This window comes from Saccopteryx bilineata, chromosome 6 (genome assembly GCF_036850765.1).
Source record: "Saccopteryx bilineata isolate mSacBil1 chromosome 6, mSacBil1_pri_phased_curated, whole genome shotgun sequence".
NCBI lineage: Eukaryota > Metazoa > Chordata > Mammalia > Chiroptera > Emballonuridae > Saccopteryx > Saccopteryx bilineata.
In genome coordinates, this window is record NC_089495.1 from 154260570 (window position 1) to 154281759 (window position 21190).

Genomic DNA, 21190 nt, shown 5'->3' on the forward strand with positions numbered 1-21190 from the left:
AGCCAATGTAACTGGGCATTGGGTGGATCATGCTTCTAGATCCCCAAGTCCTCAGTCCCTCTTGGACAAGGAATTTAATGACAACCAGAGCCAGCAAAATACTGTGTATCTTGTACATTTCCTCAAATTGTTTCTCTTGTTTCTGACAGTATCCAGGACCTGCTCTTTAAAAGACAAATAACGTATTTTCAAGGGCTGGCCGGATGGACCTAACTCTGGGCCATTTCTTGAGGTTAAAACACATGGGGAAATTACAGTTCCCCCAAGCCAGGCGAGTGAGGATGAAGACCACTGCTCCAGGTGTGCTGTGGGGAGAGAGCCGGCGCAGTTTTCCAATTGGCAGGACCATTTTTCTTGCAGCAGCTCTAATGCAGGATGTCTCACTCCTGAAAGTCGTCTCTGCGGCAACTACTCATTTAGCTCGGGTTCACACCGCTCAAAGGAAAGCTGCTTCCTGACAGGGGTTTTTATAGCTTCTGCCTATGATTTGTTCTTTCCGTCCCTGAAGTGGGAGTGCAAACGGGGCTGACGTCGGGTGTGGGAAGGTCACAGTGGGTCCTCCCAAGGGAAATGGTCTCAAGCAAAACTTCCCCTTGGCTCCATCCTTTCTGCCTCCAACCCCAAGAGCGACAGGTGTAGGGAGAAGTGGCTTCTACTCATAGGCAAGTGGTTTTCTTGTACTTTTCATGGACTGAAACAGGACTGTAGGATCGCCCCAAAGCAGGCTAGGCATTGTTTAGCTTGGACAAAGTACCGACGCCTCCCTACCAGCATTAGGGCCCACTACCCACTGTCTTTTTGTGGGGAGGAGTTCCAACTACATTGCACCCTCCCCAGGTTCAGGAGGCTCCTCAGGCATGGCACTGAGGCCCAAGCCCCTTCCCTCCATAACTCATTCCCTTGTATTATTTTAAAAGCCTCCTGGCAGAAGCACATTCCTAAGTAACAATCATTCTCTGGAAGAATGATGAGAAACACTGGCAAATTTTCCATTCACAGTGAGACTTCTATTTGTAAATGCTCAGGACTCTAGAGTCTAGAATCCTTATCTTCGTGATTTCATTCACCAACTCTTGCAGGATACGTATAACCAATTACCCTTTCCAATGAGACACACTAGAAAACACAATTATTTCGCCAAGATGGTTGGTATGATTCTATGTGACTCTTCTAACTAGTCTGGGAAGGAGGGCCTTCCGGTATAAGTCGTTTACCAGGCCGGGCTCAGGAGGCATGTGAAACAAGTTCTACGATATGTCAGTTTAATTATTTTAAGCCCACTAACAGACCTTCCCTCAGACTCCAGTTTCCCCAGAGCACATCATTATTCAAACCATTTTTGTCTGAGAAAGTAGAATTTACTTCTCCCCACAGTCATGATTTATCAGAGCTGCAAACAAAAATGAAATTAAATTAGTCCCCACTGTTGCTGTCATTTTTGTGATGTAGACTCATGCAGCCTACATTTCTAAGGAGAAGTCTGTCACTCAAATTCACTATGAGGTGTCAAACAAGAAACTCTCGTCTAGAAAGAAGCGTGATTTGACTCATGTTCTCTTGGCCAACTGGCCAGGACCAAAGCTCCCAATGGCCCAGCTCACCATGACTCAGGTTTAAAGACACTGAGAAAAATGATGGACAATTTGTCTCTAAGCCTTTACAATATTGCAAAACGTGTTGTTGTGAAAAGGTATATCATGTTTCCCCGAAGGCCTTTGCCAAAGACAGACTTTTTCAAATGCGAGACTTTTAAACTTACTTTTAAACTTTAGTGTGACATAGAACATTCTCAATGACACAGCTGGGTGATCAACTCTTCCCAGTTCACATGGACTGTCCTGGCAAACTGGGATGGTTGGTTAGTCATTCTAAAGTAGTCATTCTCAATGGTGGCTGGGATTTGGGATTTTGTCCGCCCCTCTCCCCTTCCACCCAGGGGACGTTTGGCAAAGTCTGGAAACCTTTCTTTGTGGTGATGTCTGGGGGGGAGGGGAGGTTGGAGGGATGCTGCTGGCATCTAGTGGGCAGGGCCCAGAGATGCTGCCCAATGTCCAACAGTGCAAGGGCAGTGTCCACAACAAAGAATTATCTAGCCCCAAATATTGAAAGGACCAAGATTGAGAAACCCATCCTAGACATAAGCGAATATAGTTACTGCAAGCTTCTCATATATATTTCCCAGGTTTCCCTCAGTCACAGTTGAGCTGACAAGAAAGCACCACAGCCTGGCACAATCGAGCTGGTCTCAGGCTGAGAGTGTCTACCTACTTCGTACAGAATTTATGGAACGGAAACCTAAAATGCCCCTCCATTAGAAGCTTCTGGCCCTTTATAATCCTGATGACCACTAAGCTCACTTCACAGTGTGTATGCACATTGGGGAATATTATTTGGCCCCAGGAGGTACTAAACAACATTAGGCCGAATGTGGTCTAAATGGAGTCTAATTTTATTTTCTCGACAGGGATCAGAATTATGATGGTCTTAACTGGTAATTTTGGACTTTGATATTCCCAGCAGAAAGACAGTCCTCCCGAATTCTCAAAAACAGGGTTTCACTTGGTTGGAATTTTCTCCTGCACAGCACACCTGAACCCTGTCACTGCCCGCGCTGAGATGGTGCTCAAGTAGCTGCCGCTCACTTAAATGACTTTAAAAAGGACTTAGCTGACTTTATGTCCTCATTTCCCACGGGTCCAGGAGGGATATTCGGACCGTTCATTTCTTCCTTGCGTCAAAACCTGACATTCGACAATTATTTAATAATAATCAGTAATTCCCAGTTCCATATACAATCATTCCTGAGGTCTTTAAATTTCTTCTGCAGCTTCTGTGATTTATTCACTTAGTCTTCTTAATAGTTTCCCTGGCTGGTCTTTTAGTTCTTCTCTGAATGTAATTCTCTCTGTGGTAGCAGAGTCGAGCTGTTTCCAGAAAAGAGTGATCACCTGCAAGAGGCAGGGCTGCTGGGCTTCACCCGGGGAACATTCCCTGAACTTGCACACCACTGCTCTCCCTGCAGAAAAGGACAGTTTGTGCTGGGATTCCGGGAATAGGCCTGCCTGGTGCAGGTTCCTGAAGGGCTCTGCTTGGACAGAACGGGGGTGGGGTGAGGAGACAAGGACACAGTGGCCAACACGCTGTGAAGAACCCACGTGGCCCGTCAAGGAACCAAGATGGAAAACCACTTGACTGGATGCTAAGATCCAGACTAGGCCCAAACATCTGCTTCTGTGGTTTCCCATGGAAGTCAGTCAGCAAGGGGGCAGGAAGAAGGGTGGGGCCTGTCAGTGTGAGGACACCTGGCACGTGTTCTCGAGAACTGAGATGGGGACAGAACAGAATAGCACGGACTGAAAAGTATGTCTGGAAGGAAGTCCCTTACACACCAGTGTTTTTCAACCGCTGGTCCGCAAGAGTTAACCACCATAATGTGTTATGAAGATTGGGCTGCTTACACATTCTATTTTTCCCAGTAGACATTTAAAACATAACTATTAATTAAATAATTTAATATTATATTAAGTATATATTTACATGGAAGATGAACTATTCTGAACTATGTCAGGTGTTTTGTATTTCATGGCTGGTGTGCCTTCTCTGGTACTCCTAACTAGGGTACCAGTCCCACCAGGGCTCAGGTCTTTGTTCTGCTCACGGCTGTGTGCCCAGGACCTAGAATGGAGCCTGGCACATGACACACCACAGATGCTCAGTAAATAGTTCCTGAAAAAATGAAGATGTATCTCAACATTCATAAGTTAATAACAATCAAAAGAGTCTTTAAAAATAGCTTGGAAACAAGCTCTGAGGTCAGCATCTCCGGCTCTGACACTTGTCCATTACTTGTTGCCGCAGTCGTGGGCTCTCCAAAGCTACATGAGCTCTGGACTGTCACTCCAGGGAAGATCTGGGAGAACCAGAAGAGGAGATGTGAGAGACAGATGCAGGCCATGGCCACAAAGCTCTGCCAACAAGCTGGTAGGAAAAGTGACCAGCTGGTGGCCTTGCTCTAGCCAGTTAAATAGGATGTACGGCTTATGGAAGCTGTATTTTCTCCTACCCAGAGGCGCGAGAGGCCAGGAGAGGTTGCCCTGGAAGCCAAGAGCCACAGAGCAGGAGCGATGTACTCTCCATGCAAATCAATTCAGGCATGAGGGCAGAATCGCTGTTGGAAGCTGGCAACCCTCCCTGACTGGCAGCTGCCAGTACAGCCTAATTAATCCAGCAGCTATGGTGGGGAAGAACATGACACTTCATGACTGAAAAACAAGCCTATAAATAGGCTCCCAAACCCTTCTACCCCCACCCCTGGTTTCCTCTCCCAGTGGACTTCAATGGGAAGGGATTAGAAAGGTGCTGGAGGTGAGGTGAAAATGAAAGAGAACAAAAGAAAAGCCCCACCCACACAGGATTCTGGGCCACAGGTTTTATTTAGAATTACTATTCCAGAGTTTGATGGGTACCTTGTCTCCTTTCCCTGAACGCCAGCTAAACCAGGATTTCTGAAGACAAGCCAAGAAATAGCACTTATCTGGTTAAGTAAAGTGGATCAAAGGACAACCACCAAATGTACTAATGTATTCACACTAATGCAATGTCCTAAATGTATTAGGCAACTGCCAAAACGCACTATGCACTCAACAGTGTATCAGACATTGTAGTAGAAAGGGCCAGAGGACAGAGCAGCCCCATCAGCCCTGGGAGATGAGAGCAAGTAATAAAAGGATAAATGGCACTTAAAAAAAAAAAGACATTACAGTACAGTGAATTGAAAAATAGGCAAAGGACTTCAATAGACATTTCTCCAAATAAGACATACAAATGGCCAATGAGCACATAAAAAGATGCCCCACATCACTAGACATTAGGGAAATAAATGCCCAGCAAAACCACAAGATACCACTTCATACCCACTAGGATGACCATAAGCAGAAAGACAGACAATAACAAGTGTCAGTGATCATGTAGAGAAATCGGGACCTGCATACGCTGCTGGTGGGAATGTAAAATGGTGCTGTGCTTTGGGAAACATCTGGAAGCTCTTCTCCCCGCTCAGGGGAATCTCAGGCTTGGACTGGGAACTCAATGGGACGGTTATGTTTAGGATTTTGGAATAAGTGATAAAAAGAAAAAGGGGACAATTTGGACATACTCACGGCAGCCGTTAAACTCTGTTTCTGTTTAATTCACAGGCTCCCAAACACTAGTCCTAAATCAGTCGAGGCATAGTTGTCCTCCATGACACCACTCACAAGATGGACAGATAGACTAACCAATGCTAGAACCAGTCAGTCCAGAATAAAACAGCCTGCTTCTACTTAAAAATGCTTCTCATCATTGCTGTTCTTGGCCCCTTGGAGCTGCCCATTTTCAAGTCTCTAGGTAGTTCTGTGGGCCATTAACATGCTTCCATAAACATCCTTTCTGCTCAAGACAGACTCAGAGGTCCTGACAACATAGGCTTTTGAGTATTTCCACTAACTCTAATAGTTGCTTTGAATAATATGTTTAAAAAGCAATTTCTGAATGAGATTTGGCTTATTTTGCCAGCTCATGAATTCAGGTCCTTAGGACAATGACATTTCTCTGTATAAATTATTAAATGGGCACCGGAGCGTTATTAGCTACTGCCAGTCCAACTCTCAGAGCCCACTTCCCTATAGCCAGGAAAGGGGTCCACAATATGCCACAGTGACCTAAGGATTACTTAGAGCTGAAGACATTTGAGAATCAAGTTGCTTTTTCTGAACTCCCCTTATCTGCCTAAAAGTAGAGCCTCCTGAAAGAATTCAATTGTCACAAACGCCCTCCCTGGGAGTTTTACAACCAGAGAAGATGAATGCCTAGGGACCAGAATAAGAAACTGCTTAAAGAGCCTGGTTTGTGGTGGCGCAATGGATCAAGTGTAGACCTGGAATGCTGAGATAGCTGGTTCGAAACCCTGGGCTTCCCAGGTCAAGGCACATATGGGAGTTGATGCTTCCTGCTCCTCCCCCCTTCTCTCTCTCTCTGTCTCTCTTCTCTAAAATGAATAAATAAAATAAAAAGAAACTGCTTAAAGAGACTGTCACAAAACTATCAAATCTCCTGCTCATTCTCCTAAGGCCATGTTTATCTTTCATAAAGGTCACCTGTTTCCCCATAAATGCCTTTTCTTCCCCTCCTCTTCCCCTAATAAAATGATACATAAGCCCCAAATCCTAACCACCCATTTGAGTCACATTTTTCTGTGCTGTTGTGTACATAAAATTTTCTTTTCCCCCGTTAATCTGTCTGTTTCTGTTTAATTCACAGGCTCCCGAGCACTAGTCCTAAATCAGTCGAGGCACAGTTGTCCTCCATGACACCACTCACAAGATGGACAGATGGACTAACCAATGCTAGAACCAGTCAGCCCAGGGCACTACTCTGATCAGGAGGCAATGACTATGTCTAATTTATTACGGATTCCCTCCCATGTCTGAACAATGTGTTGCACAGGTTTCAATCAACACCCATTTAATGAATTACAATTATAAAACAGCCCTGCCAACATGGCAGGCCCAGGACCTGTCCCTCTAGGGCAATGGTCAACTTGAGGTGGGTGAACTCTAGTTTGTAACTACAAAGTAATGGGTTTGGTTTTCTTTTACTATTACGGAGGTATGTGTTATAGTTTTAAGTCACATCAACTTTTCTTTCTTTCTTATTAAACCATAATCTCCCTACCTCTTAAGATATGTGCTCGTTCTCTTCCAAATATGCCTAGAACCTTTTAAGTTATAAAATGATGGATATAGTTTAGATTTGTACAAAGGGAACTCTACATACTTTTTCCCCTGTCCCTCAATGGTTACTCACTTATGTATGTTGGAGGACAATCAGCATAATGTCTGAAACATACTTTGAGCATAGAAAATTCAGGCTGAAAGTATCTAAAAGGTTGTCGAATTTAACCGTCTAGTTGATGTTTGGACCTGTTCAAGGACAGACTGGGTGTTCCACTCATGCGCAAGCACCCCTAGCAAGTGACAACATGATTGACTATAAGGCAGCTTATTTTGCTCTCGGATAACTTACATACTGAGATTTCTTCCTTAAACTGAGCCTAAACCTTTCCCTGGCACTCTCACTCACTGGTCTTTGTTCAGTTGTCCCCCTCCTGGGGTCTTATAGAACAATTTTACAACCGTCAGTCCATGGCCTAGTGGTGGTCCGCCAGAAATTTTGTGCCTGTTTGCATAAGAGTTAACCACCCCGATGTAGTATGAAGATTACAGACCCAAGGATTTTAGTTGAATTTGCTATGTTCAGGGTGATTGACACTTATCAGCCTGTATAATGGGTGAAAATACTGTTGAGGTTGTCTTAGATATCTTTAAAACTTGTAGACTCATTTGAACAACCTTTTGCACCATGCCGAGCATTTACAAATGATGCGCAATAGACAAAAAGCATTCAGACAAACTTATGTTCCATTCAATGCATCACATATGTAGAATTTGGAAACTGAGCACTAGTTTGTACCATGTTACACAGTTATGCGTGGTAAGATAAAACTTTTTTTTTTTTTTTTGTATTTTTTCTGAAGTGAGAAGCAGGGGGTAGGCAGACAGACAGACTCCCCCATGCGCCTGACCGGGATTCACCTGGCATGCCCGCAAGGGGTGATGCTCTGCCCATCTGGGGTGTGGCTCTGCTGCAACCAGAGCCATTCTAGTGCCTGAGGTGGAGGACCTAGAGCCGTCCTAGGTGCCCAGGGCCATCTTTGCTCCAATGGAGCCTCGGCTGTGGAAAGGGAAGAGAGAGATAGAGAGGAAGGAGAGGGGGAAAGGGTGGAGAAGCAGATGGGCGCTTCTCCTGTGCGCCCTGGCCAGGAATCAAACCCAGGACTTCCTCACGCCTGGCCGATGCTCTTACCACTGAGCCAACAGGCCAGGAGGTAGAAGATTTTTTGTTGCGTGTTACCATTTCCAGCTGGCTAGGTCACTGGTCCTAAGAGTAAAAACGTTGGAAACCACTGCTATGGAATACATAGGCCTGATTCCTCTTCTCACTGACACCATTATCCAGTTTTATCCATTACCTAGCTTATCCAAATTAAAGGTTCTTGATTTCTTCAGTTATTTTTCATGTCACTTGGGTGTCTGATCCTGAAATTCATTCAAACAATTTTAGACAAGTAGAATAAGTAGGAAGGATTTATATCAAGGCTCTTTATAAAGCTACAGTATTTAGAAATTTTGGGATTATATTGCTGAATCTATTTAAAAAACAATCCTGTTGGCTAAAGCGTCGACCTGGAACATTGAGGTCCCCAGTTCAAAACCCTGGGCTTGTTGCATCAAGGCACATGTGGGAGTTGATGCTTTCTGCTCCTCCCTCACCTTCTCTCTCTCTCACAATAAAATCTAATAAGAATCTAAAAAAAATAAAATCTAAAAAAAACAACCTCTTTAAAATTTATTTTAAAAAATCTTTTTGCCATTTTAATTACTTTGGAATTAAATTTATAATTGATCTGAAAATTCATGGCAGCTTTATAATATAACTTCCCATGCATGAATACTGCCATTGGTCTAGGGCAGTGGTAGGTAAACCGCGGCTCGCGCGCCACATGCGGCTCTTTGGCCAGCTCAGGAGCACCCTAATTATGTTAATAACAATGTACCTACCTATATAGTTTACGTTTAAAAAATTTGGCTCTCAAAAGAAATTTCAATCGTTGTACTGTTGATATTTGGCTCTGTTGACTAATGAGTTTGCCGACCACTGCTCTAGGGTTTTTAAAATAACATTTTCCTTTATTCTCCAAAAAAGAATTTATGTATCTGTAGATTTGTTACTGGGTACCTTTAAGTTTCTCTTGCTATGGTAAATGGGATTTTTAAAAATTCTATCTTCTGTTTATTGTTCCTGCTGTATAATACAGCTAGTAATTATTGTATATGAATTTTATACCCAACAATCTTTTTTTTTTTTTTTTTACAGAGACAGAGAGAGGGATAGGTAGGAACAGACAGACAGGAACAGGGAGAGATGAGAAACATCAATAATCAGTTTTTCGTTGCAACACCTCAGTCGTTCATTGATTGCTTTCTCATAGGTGCCTTGACCAGGGGGCTACAGCAGACCGAGTGACCCCTTGCTCAAGCCAGCGACCTTGGGTCCAAGCTGGTGAGTCTTGCTCAAACCAAATGAGCCCGGGCTCAAGCTGGCGACCTCGGGGTCTCGAACCTGAGTCCTCCGCATCCCACTCCAACACTCTATCCACTGCGCCACTGCCTGGTCAGGCTTATACCCAACAATCTTGTTGAATCCTCATAGTGATGTTAACAGTCAAGGATAGATCTAATCAAGTCATGATTTACTGTTTACTTGATTTGCTAATGTCTTATATAGTATGTGCACGTTTCTTTTATTAACTGAGACGGGTCTGTAAGTTTCTGTTTTGCACTAGGACTGTTCAGTTTTCCTTGTCAAAGTTCATGTGCTAGACACTGTTCATTGCCTTCTCATCAGTCACCATACATTTCTTCACAATTCTCAGAAACAGAATATTCCAGTCTTAAACATCTTCCTCTTCTCATTGGCTGGAACTTGGGTCACTTGGCCACATCTAGCTGGTAAGGTGGGTATCTGACATTTTCAACCCACGAATCATTTCAAAATGTTTTCTAAATAATGAAAAAAAAAATCTCATTTTTTCATTGTTGTTATCAGTTTCTTTTTGAAATCAACCAACAGGATCTACATGACATTGATTTTCCTGGTATTCACTGAGACTGATTTCTGGCCTAGTTTGTAGTCAGGTTTTATACATTTTCATGTATGTTTGAAAAACATGTTGGTTTCAGGATGTATTAAGGTCCAGTAGATCAAGCTTGTCATTCTGTTTGCATCTTCTCTGTTTGCTAAATTGTGTCTACTTAATCTCTCAGTTAGTTAAACTGATATTATGTTAAAATCTCCCAGTATAACTTTTGTCAGTGTTGCTATATACATATTTGTTGATATAAGTTGAGGTTTAGTATTTGACTCATATACCTTTACTGTGACCACTGATATATTTTGTTTTCTATTTATGCTTTTTGTAGGGATCTCTTTGTTCTATTGAATTGATCCAATCAAGTTTTCTCTTGGAAGTTAGATACTGTTGAACTGCTATTTCAGAGGTCACATTCACATCTTGAATATGCATACTTGCTTTTAAAGAATTTAAATTAATCAACATCTCCCTCCTCCTCCAAACAATATTAGCAATTTGGAGTGTTTTTTATTGTAATTACTACCTTCCCATCTTCTGCTATTACTGTCTATTATTTAAATTCCACAAAAATGCCAATTACTCATTATTAATATTTTTAAAACATTCTATGCCCATTCAGATTTGCCCAGATATTTATCAACTTCTTGTTTATTATTACTTCTAGGATTCCCCCATCCTCCCTTCTTGGGTTCAATTTCCTTTTACTTCCAGTACACCCTTTAGTAGTTCTTTCAGCATGCATCTCTGAAACCTGTCTTTTTATTGCCCAAAACAATTTTATGCACAAGTCCCAGTCTCACCTCCCCACTTGCATGGGCCAAGACCACATATTTTGTCCTCTTATGGGTGTGACCCCCTAGATGTCCAGCCTACTCTTAGTGCTGACAGCCTCCGGCTTCCTTAGCATGAGCTCATCTGCTTTCCACTGTGGTTTCAGTTTCCTCTTTATTTCTCATATCTAAGGATTTCCCTTTCTTTGTTTGGAACTCTGCTTTATATTGTTATATTTCATCCTGTGTTTGTCATACAGAGTGTGTGTGTGGGGGGGTCCATATTAATCTTTTCATTTCCTATTCCTGGAAATCCAGATAGTCTATTTATAACAAATTTCCCTCTTACTAATGTTTATTATTCTCCTTTAAAATAAATATCATACATTTTGATAGAGAAAACAGACATGACAGAGACAGCTGGACACTTTTTGTTCTGTTTCAGAAAAAGTTACAAAGTTTTCTTAAATTTTTCTTGCATTTGGTAAACAGAGAACATTTCACAGCCAATAACTTGGAAAAATGCTGTTGCCTGACAAAAAACAAACTTTTTTGTAGGTGTGTGCCTATTTTCTTACATCTTCCTCACTTCTCTTTGCTCTCCAGAGATGATCCCTGCTCAATATTTGAATGACATTGTCCGCACTAACAAGCCAAAGCGGCACACTGAGAAACCTGTCTCTGTAAGGAAGCCATCCCCCAAGCGAGACCCAGAGCTCAGTTACCCCTGCAATCAACAGCTGGCTGGAGGCAGAATTGGTTCCAAACCCTGGAAATTCACAGCTACAAGTAGATGAACGGGATCAGTCTAATTTGCATGCCATCTTGACTCAGGAATTCCCTGGTACAGTACTACATTCCTGGGCAGATTAAAACATGTTGTTTTAGCCCAAGGCCTTCACTCTCAGGAGATAGGCCTGAGAGATTCCCACACAAACTAGTGACAGGACCCAAACTCTCCATCAAGAAGGAATGAATGGACCCTGGCAGGTGGCTCAGTGGTAGAGCGTCGGCCCGGTGTGTGGATGTCCTGGGTTCGATTCTTGGTCAGGGCACACAGGAAAAGCAACCATCTGCTTCTCCCCCCTTCCCCCTCTCCTTATCTCTCCTCTCTCTCTCTCTCTCTCTCTCTCTCTCTCTCTTTTCCCCTCCCTCAGCCAAGGCTCCACTGGAGCAAATTGGCCCAGGCACTGAGGATGGCACCATGGCCTCCACCTCAGGTGCTAAAATGGCTCCGGTTGCAAGAGAGCAATAGCCCCAGACGGGCAAAGAATCACACCCTAGTGGGCTTGCTGGGGTGGATCCCGGTCAGGTGCATGCAGGACTCTGTCTCTCTGTCTCCCCTCTTTTCACTTAAGAAAAATACAAAAAAAAAAAAAAAAAAAAGGGAAAAAAGGAATGAATGGTCTTCCACAGCATATAGGAGGGTGGAGGCCATGTGAGAATGGTGAAATTCAAATACAGCTCAACTCAGAAACACCTGATGATGGCCAAGACACGGAGAATGCGCCAATGAATAAACTGGGGGCACTGCTCAGGTATTATGTTGGAAATGCTTTCTGAATAATCGCATATGGGCAAGTCACACAGGGAGAATTTATAAGAGGGGATAAAGAGAATTTATTGAAATGATCACGAAGACCAGACTGCTCATATACTGGTTCACCAGAGTTTGACAGTTACTTTCAATAAAATATATTCCATCTGGCATGTGATTATAAATTCTGACCCAGAAAAGAAGTGAAAGGAAGCAAATGGGCTAGAATGGTGGCGTAGAGTGGGGAGAGGATCAAACAAGCACTGATAACCAATTACGCCACTAGTGAGAAGAAAACAACAAGAGATTCAATAATATATTGTGCAAAGCAGAAATGGCTATTTTGATTAGTGCTGGTTTATCATCCTCAAATTTTTACCCTTCCAAAGGAGAGGTGACAAGAACCTCCATCTTGGGAAGGATGGGCCCACTTGAGAAATGGAAATCACCTTAGCACTGCATAACATACTTTGGTCACAGGTGACTTGTTCATTTGTCAGTTCCCTTTGTGGCCACTTGGCAGAAAGTGGAAATCTTCCCAAGTCAAGACCCCACTGCTACTTTCAACTCTTCTCTGCACCTTGCAAGCAAAGCCACTTCTCCTGCTAACCCCGAACCAAAGGAGAACACAAAGTCCTTCAATCCTTAAGATCAGATTTCATCTTAACCTGTCCCTCAAAGGATGGGAGAGGTAAGAAGAAAGCTCCTCTCAGTGAAATGCAGTTGAGGACGATTTTGCAGGACATGGGATTCTGCTGTTAGAATCAGCTAGAATAGGGATGCAGAGGGCGGACCTAAGGACTTTCCAAGTCACCTGTTTATTCCAGACACCGCCTCCACTGCAATAGTGCTGTGGGGCCAGGCGCAAGGGCCCCTGTGTGGTCAGAGAGCCCAGAGGTGGGATGCCAGCTGCCACCACTTACCTGTTGAGATACACGCGCTTCTCGGTGAACTGCCCGTTGCCGTGGTGAGGGTCCTCGAAGGGCTCATTCTGGACCACTTCGACCCCTTCGCCTCGGTCGCTCTGTTCATGGCTGTGCTTGCTGATCATGTACAGCTGACCGATTTTGTACTGCAAAACAGAGACAGAGGTCAGCCCAACTGCTTGCCTTAGAACCTCCGCTACCACCTTCAATGGTGCCGCAAACAACTAGTATCAGCACTTTCTGCTCAGAAAAGAGAACAGACATATGGGCCTGGTGTTACATTTCCTCGGGAGCGAGGAGGACAGAGAGTCGTAAATAGAATGGAGTAACAACATGTTCCTGTGAACATTTTGCATCACCGTGGCAATCACCTTGGGTTCGGCAGCCCACTAACCCTTGGGTAGCAGCAGGGAGGCAGGAATACAGGAGTCTCCCTTCTCACTCTGGCCCTACAGGGTTAAGTGGATCTCAAGTCCTATTTTTCTCAGCATAACACAGGCCAGGCTGTGTTCTTTCTGTCCCTTCTTTCTGCCTAATTAGCTGCATTGCTGGGCACAAGAGGATTAGATGTCACCTGTCTCTTCCATCATCTCTTTCAAAGTGTTTAAACTCTCCTGGAGGCCTCTGTCCCCAAAAAGGCCATTCTCAAAGGTGGCTGGACATTAAAATCACATGGAAGCTTTTAAAAACTCCAAAGCTCAGGCCCCACAGAAGTGAAAACTGTGTTTTAAAGGTTGATTCACAACCAGGACAATCTATAATCTCTTTAACTACTTTGTATCCAATTCCTTGAACAGTATGGAGCCTTCCAGCCTGGGGTCCCAGAGGCCACATGGGCTTACACACAAACGATAATATGGAACAACATAGAATACGAACAGTTTTGCTCCTGCCTTCATTTTCAAGCTGTCCCCCTCTCTTTCCTGCCTCTCTGAAAACCCTGGCGCTGGCAGGCACATCTTCACCCAGGGAACTTCCAGGGTGGCAAAACTAATTTGAAGGAGGAAAAAAAAAGAGAGAGAGATAAAGGGTAGGAGGGAAGTAAGAGTCAGGAGGCAAGACAATACTACTCTGCTGGAGTCCTCTCTATGGATTTGGGGTGACACAACATACATGGTGTCATGATCATCAAGGCCCCTGAGATGGCATGGGGGGGGAAGGGTCCCGTGTTGGCAGCAAGCTAGTGACAGTATGGGTTGTTCCCACAAGAACCAAGGCCAGCAAGGATGCAGTTCTCTTGTCTATATGCAGGAAAGAGAGAAACAGGTTTTAAAGCAGGGGTGGGGAACCTATGGCTCGCAAGCCAGATGTGGCTCATTTATGGCTGCATCTGGCTCGCAGACAAATCTTTAATAAAAAAATAATAATGTTAAAAATATAAAGCATTCTCATGTATTACTATCCATTCATTTCCTACCGCTCACGTTCATGGTTGTGGGTGGCTGGAGCCAATCACAGCTGTCCTCTGGGACAACACCAAATTTTTATTGGATAATGTGTTATGTATACAGGTTGTTGTGAGGTCAGGAAGTAAACTTCCCTCCTTTTAATCAGGTACTTAGCTAGCTAATTGCAGAAACCCTTTTGACGAAGAAGATGGCTAAAAGGAAAAAAGATGAGGAGTATCGTACTTTTCAGCAGGAATGGACAGAGGAATTCGCCTTTGTGGAGAGAGCAGGTTCTGCAGTGTGTCTAATATGCAATGATAAAATTGCATCGATGAAACGGTCAAATATAAAGTGGCACTTTGACACACGCCATACTACATTTGCATCAAAATATTCAGTGGGGGACAGCAGGAAGAAAGCATGTCAAGAGCTACTGTGCAGAGTGCAAGCTAGTCTGCAATAACTCCGTGTTTGGACCCAACAAAGTGACTGGAATTCGGCTAGCTTTGCTGGTGCTTTAGCAATTGTGAGAAACGGAAAGCCATTCACAGATGGGAAGTATGCCAAAACATTCATGCTTGATGTTGCCAATGAACTTTTTGAGGACTTTTCGGATAAAGACAAGATAATCAAATGAATAAAAGACATGTCTCTGTCGGCAAGAACTGTTCGCGATCGTACCATCATGATGGCAATTCAAACTGAGGCAACACAGTGAAGGACATTAATGCAGCACCATTCTTTTCTCTCACTTTGGATGAGTCAACAGACGTAAGCCATTTATCCCAGTTCAGTGTGATTGCAAGGTATGCTGTCGGTGACACACTAAGTGAGGAAAGTCTTGCTGTTTTGCCTATGAAAGAGACAACAAAAGGGGAAGATTTATTCAAGTCTTTCACTGAGTTCACTAATGAAAAAAATCTGCCAATGGATAAACTTATTTCAGTGTGTACTGATGGTGCTCCGTGCATGGTGGAAAAAAACAGAGGATTCATAGTGCTTCTTCGTGAACATGAAAAGAGACCCATCCTAAGTTTTCACTGCATCCTACATCAGGAGGCACTTTGGTTTCAGATGTGTGGTGAGCAGCTTGGTGAGGTGATGTCGCTGGTCATTCGGGTGGTCAACTTTATTGCTGCCTGAGCTTTAAATGATCGCCAGTTTAAAACACTGCTGGATGAAGTTGGGAATAATTATCCTGGTCTGCTTCTGCACAGCAATGTGCGTTGGTTGTCAAGAGGGGAGGTACTCAGCCGTTTTGTGGGTTGTCTAAGCGAAATCCGGACTTTTCTTGAAATGAAAAACATCGAGCATCCTGAGTTAGCTAACACTGAGTGGCTCCTGAAGTTCTACTATCTCATGGACATGACTGAACATCTGAACCAGCTCAATGTGAAAATGCAAGGTGTTGGAAATACAGTCTTATCCCTTCAACAAGCAGTGTTTGCATTTGAAAACAAACTGGAACTCTTTATTGCTGACATTGAAACAGGTTGTTTACTACACTTTGAAAAACTGTGAGAGTTTAAAGATGCATGCACAACAAGTAACCCTGCTCAACATCTTGATTTCCAGCAGCTAGCGGGCTTCACATCAAATCTCCTGCAGTCATTCAAAGCACGCTTTGGAGAATTTCGTGAGCACACTCGTCTTTTTAAGTTCATCACCCATCCACATGAGTGTGCAGTGGACAGCGCCAACCTGAGTTACATCCCCGGTGTCTCCGTCAGAGATTTTGAGCTACAAGCTGCTGACCTGAAGACCTCAGACATGTGGGTGAATAAGTTCAAGTCACTGAATGAAGATTTGGAAAGACTTGCACGACAGCAAGCAGAGTTGGCGAGCAAACATAAGTGAAGAGAAATGAAAAAACTTCAACCTGCAGACCAGCTGATTGTCAAAACTTGGAACGCACTTCCCGTCACATACCACACATTGCAGCGTATGAGTATTGCTGTACTGACAATGTTTGGCTCTACGTATGCATGTGAGCAGTCTTTCTCACATCTAAAGAATGTTAAGACCAACCTACGATAATGTTTAACGGATGGAAGTCTCAACACCTGCATGAAGCTTAACCTTACCACATATCAACCAGACTACAAAAGGCATCAGCAAAACCATGCAGCACCAGAAGTTGCATTAATGGTAAAAAGTACTTTATTTATCATTGGTTAGCAACAGCATAACAACGTCATTAAAAAGAATTCAGAGACTTATTGTACTTTAAAAGTGTTGGTCTTACATAAAATGCACACATTTGCTTGTATTTTGTGTTAAACATATTGTATGGCTCTCACAGAATTACATTTTAAAATATGTGGCGTTCATGGCTTTCTCAGCCAAAAAGGTTCCCAACCCCTGTTTTAAAGGAAGGGGCAAGTGAAATGAACAAGCCAACAGGGCGATCGGTTGCGCAGCCACGAGGACGCATATATTGGACATTCGGCTTTCACTCAGAGGCAGGTGCAGGGAGGGGAGTGTGAAGAGAATCTGAAAGGCCCTGGTCCGAGGCCAGCCCGAGGGACTATGCCCAGTAACCATGTCAATGAAAGCAGCAGCCGGCTGAGTCTTCTCAAAGGGCAGTGCTTCTTCTCTGTGCCATGTCCCCCTCCCTAGGCTGGTCAGTATTTAAAATGTCTTTTTCTTAAAAAAAAAAAAAATTAAAATATTATTGTATTTATTGGGGTGACATTGGTTAATAAGATTATATAGGTTTCAAGTACAATTCTGTAATATGTCATCTGTATATTGTATTGTCTGGTCACCACCCACGTCAAGACTCCTTCCATCACCATTTATCCCTACCCCTACCCTCTTCTATTAAAATACTCTTCATATGAGTGCTGCTGTGCTCAAGGAGAAGAGCAGGAAGAGGAGAGAGGAAAATTAAAGAGAAAATCTGTTTGAAACAAATTCTGGGATCAGAAACATGACCTGGCTTCCCCTTAATAATAAGTCCTTCCTGTGCGATGTCCCCATGAGATCCACAGTCCAGCTTGTGCAGAGGGGCTCACCAGCCTACTGTAGAACACTCAGCTGCCCAGAGGCTGAAGATTTTACAGAGCAACTACATGCCCAGTGCATTTTGTTTTTGGTAGTTGTTTTGTGCTTAGTGTTAAAACAAAACAAAACAAAACAAAAAAAGTGTTTATCTATAATGGAATATTACTCAGCCATAAAAAGGAATGGAGTGTTGACACAGTAGGGCTTAATGGATATTATAGGCTGAATGGTATCCCCAGAATTCCTATGGGGAAGTCTCAGTAACTCAGAACGTGACCTTATTTGGAGACAGGGTCTTTACAGAGGTAATCAAGTTAAAATGAGGACATTCGAGTAGGCACTGGTCCAGTAGGACTTGTGTCCTTATACTAACAAGTGAGTTGAACACAGAAATACACAGAAAGATGAGGTGAATCAATGCGGGATAGCCATCTGCCTTGACCGGGAACAAGTCCTTCCTTCAAGCCTTCGGCAGAACCAGCCCCACCCGCCGACACCTTGGTCCTGGACGCTGATGCCGCCCAGTCCACGGTGCTTTGGTGCTGCAGGTGTAGCATACTCACACAGTGGGTATGGGCCGAGGTGGTGAAAGTGCTTAGGATCTGGGTAGAAGGTGGTGATTACACAACATTGTTACAGACTAGATGCCACTGAATTGACTTTGAAATGATTAAATTTATGTTATGTGAAAAAAAAAAAAAAGAATGTTGACTCTGCTTCTGAAGCAGTTACTCCTAAATCAAAATTTTGTCAAGGGGATTTGGCAGTGGGGGATTTGGCAGAAGGAACATGTCTACCACTAGACGGTCTTCAGGCGCTCCAATCCACTCACATATGAAAAATATACGGGATCAGGGACAAAGCACGACACAAAAAGCCATTAGCCAGATGTGAGCCAGCCCTACCTGCGCTCAGCGCGAGTGCTTCCTACTCCGTGGAGAAGGGAAAGGCCGAGACAGCGGCAGCGGATTCACCGGCGCTCAGAGACAGGCCCGGCTGCCCAGCCTCGTTGGTCATTTCAGGGGCTCCTGAATGAGCCAGCGCAGGGCAGACATCAGCGTTGGCTCACTGAGATAGTGTCAGTCTGGGGGCGACCAACAAACGTCGGATACAGAAACACAGGTGACACAGTGGGGGTGGCAGGGCACTTTCAGGCCTGGTCATTAAGATACTCTAGGGCTCTGCAGTGGGCCATTCTTTGCTTCTCAAGCAAATCAGGCCTGCTTTGCTGGCTGTGCCCATCAGAGCTCGGCCGTTCAGAAGCAAAGGTTTTGTTGTTGTTTATAAACCACAAATTGACTCACAGACACACACATTTAGGGGGAGAGGGCAAGACAGACAGTCCTTGAACCAACTGTCTCAAAATCACCAGACACATTCCTAAAAATGCCAAATCCTGGACCAGTCTGGCCCCTTCTGCCCTCGGACTCTGGGGGAGAGGGAAGTTGGGAATCGCACTGAAATGCACACTAAGTGCTGAGAACCACTGTGTCAGACAGAGGCGAAGGCATGCATTAGGACTTGCTCGGTACAAAATGTGTCATTTTTAGGAGGCCCATTTCTTCTTTAATGCCAATGTCTTGCAAAGCTTCATCTCGAATTTAGTGAAAATACCACATCTCTGATCACCAACTACAAACTCATATGTCAAACGAACACTGGCAAATCCAAGGACTCAGGACTCTGAAGACTTTGAAGCCACAGAATGGATAACAGAATTGATGATGACGGTGGGGTTGACAGAATATAGCTTAATTGATTGCCTTTAAGTTCGGAGCTCCATGTTCCTTTCTAATACTCACAATGACTCAGGTGGACAGGTATTTCCAGGTGAGGAACCTGAGTCCTGGAGAGGTTAGAGGCGCCCTCCATGCAGCTGGGATTTAACTCCACAGGTCTGTCCTCTTTCTTCTTCACCCAGCTTCCTCCCTTCTTTCTCTAACAGGTGAATTGCTTCAACAAATCAAAGCCTCTCTGTGATTAAAAAAGGGTGGGTGGGTGGGTGGGGGTCATTCGGAGCCGCTGCCTCTGAACCCTGCTGTTTCAGAACATGAGTAACAAAAGTCTGCTATCATTTGAAAGATCAGAGGTATTTAAACGCTGCTCGCATACGAAATGGTGGAGCAATTATGCTCTAACTTGGTAAAATCTATTACAATTCCAGAGATTGGATAATCATTCCAGGCAATCATGGTTAGAGACAGCTCTGCTCTGCAGGGCAGGGCCTCCATGTGAGCCATCCTCAGAATAGTTACCCCAAGTAATTATCTCAGCAGTCAAAAACATCATGGGGACTCAGCTCTCTCCCAGTGGCACACAGCACTGCAAAATTTGAGAGCAGGCCGAGTTGCACGATGTGCCCAGAGAAGCCGAGTGGATCCATCAGACTGAGCTTTGCAAACTCTACAGCTGCGCACAACCAACCAACTCCAGTTCAGCCTCCAACCCTGATTTTAGAAAAGGCAACCCCAAGCCAAAACTCCCGAGTATGATAAAGAATTATAATGGAGAACCAATAACACTGTGAAGAACATCATCCTTGTCAGAACATCTATTGGGACCCAATGCTTTCGGTTCAACAGAACTCCTAAGACTGATTTTCACTTAACTGCTCCCACAACTGCTGAGCCTCAGGGATCTCTGCAAGCCAGCCTCCTAAGTTCCGCCACCCTAAAGAACCAGGGACAGTCATCTATCTTTCTTCCGACCAATCCCTGTCTCCTCCCTTCCTCTTCCTCCATTGGTCCCATCTCCATGTCCACATAGCATGATGTGAAAGGCAGGAACCTCTGCGTCTCAATCAGCATCGCTGGCTCCGGACAGAGTTCTCCCTGGATGAGATGACTTGGGACCTGAACACTGGCATGGATGGCTGTCACATAACCTAATAACCACGGAGAAGCACCTATCCTCTGACTAAACGTGGCATCCTGCATTTTCCCTGTCTTCCTCTGGCTGTGTGGATGAAGGAACGAGGAGAGGGTGGTGCAACGGGGGATTCCCGGGCGTCCCACGTTATTCACAGCACTATGAAGGCATCTGTTGAAACTCTTTCCTCCAGGCTTGTCCACTCCCCATACACAGACCACAAAGCACAGTGAAGCAGTTAGCCACAAGCCCACTGAAGAGAGCGCCTGAGTGACAGAACATCACCCAGGATTCAGTGCACCGCCGTCTTCACGCCAAGATGTGCCCAAGTGCCCAAATTGTAATTACACACAAGAAAGGAGATACAATGAGTCCACGTGTTAACACCCTCATCTCAGAAAGCTAGAGGGTAGGGCCTGCTGTTTTCTGTAATAAGGCACTGGGGGAAATGTTCTGGTCTAACAGCAAACTATGTGGGCTGGCACTTGTTTTTTTAAAATAAAGTTTTACAAGAACACAGCCAAGCTCACTCCTTCTGTGGCTACTTTTACAACACAACAGCAGAGCAGTTACAACAAAGACTGTCTGGCCTGCAAAACTGAAAATATTTACCATCTGGCCCTTTGCAGAACAGGTTTGCTGACCCCCATTCTAGTTCACTGGCACTGGATCCAGTCTAGGCCAGCCTTAGCTCTTCCCTAGACCGTGCTGTCCAGGATGGTGGCCACTTGCCTTATGTGGTTAGTGAGCATTTGACATTTTGCCTCTGTTATGGAGGGAGTGAATTTTAAATTTTCTTGAATTTCAATTCATTTAAACTTAAAAACTGACATTTGATTCAACTATTAGAAAACTTTTACATATGCTTGCTTGGGATATGTAAATCTACTTTTTCAATTGGAAATTTTATGAAATGTAAATTCAGATCGGGTATCTCCAATGAA

The 21190-nt window shown here is 44.1% G+C and overlaps 1 protein-coding gene across 1 annotated transcript in view; it reads right to left on the reverse strand.

Annotated features, from left to right (window-relative positions):
- The window catches only part of PITPNC1 (phosphatidylinositol transfer protein cytoplasmic 1), a 279779-nt gene that overhangs the window by 128081 nt on the left and 130508 nt on the right, over window positions 1-21190 (reverse strand). The window contains exon 2 of the mRNA XM_066235085.1: window positions 12982-13130. Coding sequence (XP_066091182.1) covers window positions 12982-13130 — 149 coding nt within the window. The remainder of the gene's footprint in view (window positions 1-12981; window positions 13131-21190) is intronic.